This window comes from Lipotes vexillifer, unplaced genomic scaffold (genome assembly GCF_000442215.2).
Source record: "Lipotes vexillifer unplaced genomic scaffold, Lipotes_vexillifer_v1.1 scaffold1594, whole genome shotgun sequence".
Taxonomy (NCBI): domain Eukaryota; kingdom Metazoa; phylum Chordata; class Mammalia; order Artiodactyla; family Lipotidae; genus Lipotes; species Lipotes vexillifer.
This window is the reverse complement of record NW_006788783.1, coordinates 391,849-399,627: the sequence shown is the minus strand read 5'-3', so window position 1 is coordinate 399,627 and position 7,779 is coordinate 391,849. Positions and strand designations below refer to the sequence as shown.

General features: G+C 41.6%; 1 protein-coding gene across 1 annotated transcript in view; it reads left to right on the top strand.

Annotated features, from left to right (window-relative positions):
* Positions 1-7,779, top strand: part of FNDC1 (fibronectin type III domain containing 1) — a 72,053-nt gene that overhangs the window by 62,124 nt on the left and 2,150 nt on the right. Inside the window, exons 18-21 of the mRNA XM_007461766.1 lie at positions 1,770-1,849; positions 3,919-3,948; positions 4,739-4,900; positions 6,278-6,400. Coding sequence (XP_007461828.1) covers positions 1,770-1,849; positions 3,919-3,948; positions 4,739-4,900; positions 6,278-6,400 — 395 coding nt within the window. The remainder of the gene's footprint in view (positions 1-1,769; positions 1,850-3,918; positions 3,949-4,738; positions 4,901-6,277; positions 6,401-7,779) is intronic.

Below are 7,779 nucleotides of genomic sequence, written 5' to 3'. Positions count from 1 at the left end.
GTGGCCTCTCCCATTGCGGAGCACAGGCTCCGGACGCGCAGGCTCAGCGGCCATGGCTCACGCCCCAGCCGCCCTGCGGCACGTGGGATCTTCCCGGACCGGGGCACGAACCCGTGTCCCCTGCATCGGCAGGCGGACTCCCAACCACTGTGCCACCGGGGAAGCACTCCTATTTTTTTAAGGAAAAAAAAGTATCTGTAAAGTTGGACTGTTATCATTGATGTATGCCCAACCCACTGCTTGAACTGCCAGCAGAGTCTGCCTTAAATAACTCCACGACCGCTGAGTTAAAAGTACGCGCAACTGAGAAAACACGAAATGCTGAGTGAATTGAGATTTGGGAATTCCTATGTTCTTAATTGTGCATATCTTTTTTATTAAAAAAATGACATTTAAAAAAGGATTCTGTCCTAAATGAGCTGTGAACATACTTTCTTGGAAAGCTTAAAAGAAGACTTGATTTTACCGAATGGGCTTTTCTTTGCTCTCTGTTTAATCAAACCCCAAGTCAAATATCTCTGTGTAACTGTGAGACCAGAGGCTCCCTTGGGGTTCTCAGAAGCTCAGAAACTCAGGAGGCTTGGTGCCAGGGCAGAGGTGTCGCGGACACATGCTTTGCTCTCTAAATGTAAATAATTCTCCTTTTAAAAATTTAGGGTATCTTAATTAGTGCATGTGATCTGTGTGTCTGACAATCAAATACAGGCTTTTGTAACATTGAAGTGTAGCTTCTGCTGGCTGGAAACCAAGACTCCTTCTGAACTCTCTGAAGTGGTGGAGAGCTTCCCCTCACAGGGATTTTTTTACCCACCTTCTTTACCTGGAAGTGTTGATAGTTAGGGGCTAAGAGAGCACAGATAACACCTGGAATCCCAGAGGGGAGGACAACACAGAGGTGAGCAGTAGGTAGAGTGGGTCTTAACTGTGTCGGTTTCCAGTATTTTCTCATCACCACTTTTGGTCTTATAGCTCATCAGAGTCCAAAGTAAGATGCTCTGGGACTCCCAATCTACCTGGCTTGTCATTCTCCCTCTTGATGAACAGGCTGATTCAGACAATGTGCTTTCTAGCACATTCTCTGTTCCAAGAAAAAGATTAATCCACAGCAAAGCCTCTCCAGGCCTTTTCCACTTCCCCTTCCCGGACTTGCTTCTCTTTCCTCGAGGCACAGAAGCTGGAAACTCAGTGACTTTAAGGCTCCAGAGCCAAGCATAGCACTTGTCCTGCACCCAGAACATTGTTGTCATGTTAGTTCCCCCGAGGAGACCAGCCTCAGGACTGCTTAGCCTTCTCCCTGCCAACAATGGGTTTGCATCATCACACTGTCAAACATCCTGCTTTTTCACACACAGTCCAGTGATTAGAATTAGGTTACAGTTGGAATTCTGCTTGGTAAGTGTTTCACCGCTCCATCTTCCCCCTCCAGTCAGTAGAACTCAAGACGGGACAAGAGGAGACAATTGCATCCAAGGACGGGCCTGCGCGGGGCCGTTCAACCCTTTGATGCTCTAAATAACACACACAACCTAAGTGACCTGTTTGCCCAGTGTGCCCTTCCGTTCCCATTAGTCACATGTATTGTTTTGAAAAGTTATTCGAAAATGAGAAAGTTTAGAAATAACCCAAAGAAATAGCAGTGGTGTATCCATTTGTGAAAAATAGGACTCAAACCCTGCCACAGAGTAGGTGCTGAATAGTTTGGGTGTTTGTCTCATTACACAAAAATTAAACAAGGTTCTCTTTCAAAAAAAGGTTTCTTCCAATTTCAGGTATTATTTTAAAGTTCAAGCCAAAAATCCTCACGGCTATGGACCTATGAGCCGTTCGGTCTCATTTGTCACAGAATCAGGTATGGGTGACTTCATGTTCTCGTTTTTTTCCTTTTCTTAAAAACAAATAATCTGAAATCATGTCTACAGTAGAATAAAAACTGAAGAAGTTAAATCCTCTTCTCTTTAATCAGTTCATATTGGATGTCATTTTATAAGAGAAACATGATTTTCTTTCTGCTGAGCTAAAAGTTGGGTAATAAAATTTAAAGTTATCTTCATTGGAACTGCCTGGGAAGTGAAAAGGTCAGATTCCAATGAAAAGGGGGGTGGGGATGGAAATCTAGTTTTCAACCATGTGGGAAAGATAAGTTTGAATCTATATGTAGAGATTTAGTTACAGAGATAAATTCCTTTTGTTTTTTTTAATTGCAAACAGCTGAAGAGCATAAATGTCACGTGACCTGAGGGGCAGTTGCTTCTTTCAATTAGTCACATCTCTAAGTTGCTTCCTTTACTAGGAGACGAAAATGTCTCTACTTAATATGGAGGGTCTAATTAAAATACTGTCCATCTTGCGGGCAGTGTCACTCAGAGGATGTCCCTACTTTGGGATGCTGGTGTGCAGAGCTCTCAAGCCCTTCAGTGAAATGTCCCCGTGGTCATGGTCCGAGGCAGTACACACAGAGCTGGCCCATGGTGGCAGGTGCCGGGTTGGCAGCCTTTCTGTATAGGAAGCCAGGCTGGAGAGTTGGTACCCATGGTCCCAAGACAGGCACTTACAGAAGCCCAGCTGGGTCGGCTCCACACTAGCATGGCTGTCGCTTCCATTTGGTTAGATTATTTCCTAAGAGCAGGAGAGTAAAACAAGCATTTACACTTATAGCTAATGGTATGTCACTTTATTTTATAGATAGCAGATGATGTCAGAATGAATGGTCTGTACAAAGGGGCAGCACAAAGCAGATTTGGGGGGGGACGAAAATGTTCTGTGTGTGATCGTGGTGGAGTTCCATGAGTCTATACGTGTGTTAAAAATTCATAGGATGTGTACCCTAAAAAAGTAATTTTACTCCGTGATAATTAAAAAAAAAAGGATGGCTCATGCTTACCTGGCCTGTATTTTATAAAAATCAGCTTCTTCTAAAGCAGAATTCCTTATAATGTAGTTTCATATTAAGTGGCACTATTTGGGCTAAGATATAGACATGTTTCAAGACAGCTTTATTGAGGTAGAAATGGCATACAGCAAACTGTTCACCCTCCAAATGTACAGCTCAGGAAGTTTTGGGGTATGTTTATACCCTTGGAGCCATCACTGCAGTCATGCTGGTGAACAGCTCCATCACCCCGACAGTTTCTTCCTGCTGCTGTACAATCCAGCCCTCCCTTCCCTCCCCGTGTGCCCATCCTCTCCCCTCTTCTCAGACAACCACTCATGGGCCTTCTGTCACTATGGATTCATTTGCACTTTCTACAATTTTGTATCAGTGGAATCATACAGTGTGAGTTCTTTTGTCTGGCTTCTTTCACTTAGCATCCTTTTGAGATCCATCCATGTTGTCATATTTATAAGTAGTTCATTCTTTTTTATTACTTAGCAGTATTCCATTGTATGTGCCACAGTTTGTATCTATTCACCCGTTAATAGACATTGGATTGTTCCTACTTTTGGACTATTACAAATAAATCTGGCATGAGCATTCATGTACAAGTATTTTTAAGGACATATGCTTTAATTTCTCTTGGGTAGGTACTCAAGAGTAGAATGGATGGATTGCATAGTAGGTGTGTGTTTTTACTTTTTTAAGAAACCACTGAACTGTTTTCCCAAGATGGACACATTTTAAAACATAATGAGTATTGAATTATTTTGTAGTACCCAATGTCAAAATATTATCGTCAAGGACCCACACCTTCTATATAAATAACAAGACAATATAAATAGAAAAGAGTATTTCTTGAAAGGAAATGCCTAGAAAATAAAAACTAAGGGAATGTCTTGGCATCTGTCAAACGAATCTTACACTTTCTTTATCTATTCTAGCTTGGGTAGTTCTTTTAATTACAAAAAAAAAAAAACCATTTCAACAGTTGCATGGCTGTGTGATGTAATAGTGAAGTCAATTATTTATTTTTCATTCTACAGATAATCCTTTGCTTGTTGTGAGGCCACCAGGTAAGTTTCTCTTCTTGATAAACTTGACATTCTAGTAATCAAGTTGAATATTGAATATGAGATTGTTATGGTTACAAGTAGACACGCTGAACCGTTTTTGTATTTTCATAATTTTCTGACAACTTCTGTGGTTTCTTTGCACCCATCATCCTAATCTAGGGAAAAGCATGTTCTGGAAATTTTTAAATAGGGCCATAGCAGCCAATATCTATAAAAACCATTATGGGTGGCCAGTATCTATGTATGAAAATAGATAACTTTATTTTCATAACCCCTCTGAATATTTTAAATTGCTGAAAAGATAGCAAAATGCATTAAGTGTACAACAAAATTGTACTTTGTTTTTCAAATAAACCAAGAAAAACCTATTGCTTAAGTTCAAGACTGGTCTTATGCGTGACAAGAACAGGAGGTGCCTGTGCTGAGGGATTTTGGGAGTGGGGAGGTAGGGTGACATGCCCTGCAAGGTCAAATTTGCCATTATAGCTTATGTTCCTTGGCTTAACTTAGGCTTTTTCTTACTCTGAGAATCCTTTATAGAAATGCAAATGCGTTCACCGCATTCAGGTACAAGGAACTCCCCAGGTGTACTTCAGTACAAAGAAAGAAGAGAAAAGACAGACTGACAGAGAGAGAGAGAGAGAGAGACCACTGGGAGGTGGGAAAACTGCCCAGAAAAGCCCTGAGAGAAGGGGAAGTCCCAGCGAATAAATCAAATTCTCTGGTATTTTGTGCAAGAATAAACACTGTGAAACGCCATGACTTAGAAGGTGTGCTGTGTGTCGTCCAGGTGGTGAGCCCATCTGGATCCCATTTGCTTTCAAACATGACCCTGGCTACACGGACTGCCACGGCCGACAGTATGTGAAGCGGACGTGGTACAGAAAGTTTGTGGGAGTCGTTCTTTGTAATTCACTGCGGTATAAGATCTACCTCAGTGATAACCTGAAAGGTAGGTCTTTAGGGATGGTGTGCTATGGGAAGGTGTGGAAAGCTTTTAGTTTATCAGATGCTAACTTGACATAGCAGGTGCATCAGAATGCATTTGAGGTATGGACCCATCACATCTCAGTCTGGCTCAAGTGCAAGCCAGTTTTGCAGGCTCTATTCTGGAGTGACTAGTATTTACATTGGTACCCAGGGATATATGTATATACTTTAAATCTACTACTTTTTAGGAATGAAATCCAAAATTCTGTTAGAAACTTAAAGGCCGTTTTTCTTTGTTGTTAATCCCATAACATTAACAACGAAGAAAAACGGCCTTTAAGTTCCTTTAAGGTATGAGTGTAAGCTGGAAGTATTGAGGAGATGTACCCTCTACGATTTTTGCCGTTGGAACAACTTTACAGAGAAACAATGTGGATGGTGAAACATATGAGGTGCACTATTTGCTCTGTGTCCAAAAATTACATTGTTTTCATCATGGTAGGGGATTAAAACAAAGAATAACATAAGTATTTACTTTGAACTACTAACATTTCAAAATGCCATTTCTACCCTGCTGGTTTTAACTCACCCACCTACCCAAAATTGTTTTTGTATTTCAAAATTTGCACAACTTTTAATTTTTCTAGTACATACATTTAAAAAGAAAGAAAACTTTCCCTCAGCTGGTTTATATTTTGTCAGAGGTCAGTTTTTTTGTTGTTTTGTTTCTTGCTACCGCTCATCATTTCTAGATAATGTCAAAATCTCCCCAACCATCCCCCACTCTTGCAATTTCTCTGTGTATATGCCTCTCCCTACAACCAGTCTGTTCGTTTCTTGCTGCTCTTTTTTTCCCTCTTGCACACTGCCCTTTTGCTCCTCTGCTTCAGAATTCCTGGGAGAGGTTACACAGCCATGTCTGGTATCCCAGGGTTGAGAGAAACAACTTTGCCCTACTGTGCAGCTCTGGTTCAGGACCAAGGACAGCGCCTCATGCTACAGACACACCCCCTACTTCTAGTTATGTATGAAAATAGTTTCTTCTATTTTTCTAGGTATCCATGCTCTTCATAATTATTTCATAATACATTCTCTGCCTCTCAGAGTTTCCTCCTTTTTTTTTAAACCAAAGAGTAGAAAGGTCTCCCATCTACAGGCTGAAAATGCCTGTAATATTAGTAGTTTCCATTTAATGAACACTTGCTAAGTATTTAGCATATGTGAGCCTGCTGAATCCTTATAACACTTTGAAATCGGTGCCATTATCACCGTCTTTCAAACATGGAAAGTATGACACACAGAGTTGAAATAATGTGCCCACGTCAAAGCTTGTGCAAATTCCTCAGCCAGCCGTGGCAGTTCTGGAGCAGTCAGTGACTCATCGTATCCCTTTATGCAGATACATTCTACAGCATTGGGGACAGTTGGGGAAGAGGTGAAGACCATTGTCAATTTGTGGATTCACACCTGGATGGAAGAACAGGGCCTCAGTCCTACATAGAAGCCCTCCCTACCATTCAAGGTAATGTGAACCAAGGCCTAGTGTAATATACTGGGGGGTGGAGAGGAGAGGCTCTGACATAAGGAGAAAATTCACTGTAGGTCTGCATTTGGTTTACCATTTGAAGATGGATATTAGCAGAATTTTGGAGCATAAAACTAAGGAAGAAACAAAATACTCCTACCACATGCTGGGTTTAGGGTGAGCCTTGGAGAGGTAGGGACACAAAGGAATATAAGACCTTACCCCTACCCTCAGGAAACATGGTCAGTAATTGGGAAGGGAGGATAAATATGTGAAAGGTAACTAAGAGCACTCAACTTAAAGTACAAATAATGACAAGAGCTAAGTCACATGATTGTCCCATTGTCAGGTAATTGTGCAGTTTATAGTTACTCTCTGAGTTCAAAGGGCGGGGGCTGGGCTTCCCTGGTGGCGCAGGGGTTGAGGGTCCGTCTGCCGATGCAGGGGACGCGGGTTCGTGCCCCGGTCCGGGAAGATCCCACATGCCGCGGAGCGGCTGGGCCCGTGAGCCATGGCCGCTGAGCCTGCGCGTCCGGAGCCTGTGCTCCGCAACGGGAGAGGCCACAGCAGTGAGAGGCCTGCGGATATACACTAGAGGATCAAGGTTACCCTCCCTGGCAGCACATGCGTCTCCCAGCCCCACTCCCAAATAGAACTGTTGTGTTTATAAGTATTTTCCCAGGTATTGGTTACATAAAAATATATATCACTTCAAATAGACAGATATTTTAGTATATCCTTACACACAGTCCACATTATATTATACATACTGCTCCTGATTTGCATAAACCTTTTTCTTAAATTTTAAATACAATTATAGATTCAGGGCTGGTTACCAAAAAAAAAAAAAAAAAAAAAAAGGGCAGGGCTGCCGCTTGAGGCTTCGAGAGAAGGTTTTCAGAAGAGGCAGAGTCTGAGCTGAGTCATAAAAATACATGCAAAGATTAGGGGGCCTTCCAGGTGGAGAATGCCATGAACAAGAGTCCAGAGAAAGAAAAAATAAACAAATACAAACCAACCATGATATGCTTCAGGAGATCATGTATCAGCTATTTCATGATGGCATTGCAAGGTGAAAAGAAGTGTATTAATCTCAAAGTTAACAACTTGTAATACATTACTAACTGCCCCAAGCCCCCAAATAAACAGAACAACTGAATGAAGTCCAGCACTTTTAGTGATCTGGCATTTTTTAAGATATAAGATGCTCTGATCTTTAACATTTTTTAGTTTGGAAAAAAATACCGTAGGTGGTACAAAGATTACCCACTTTCAAAAAATTAAGATACATTAAAATACACAAAACAGTAAACCAAGTACATTAGGCAGGGTTCTCCAGAGAAACAGAACCAATGGGAGATGGAGAGAGGGAAAGA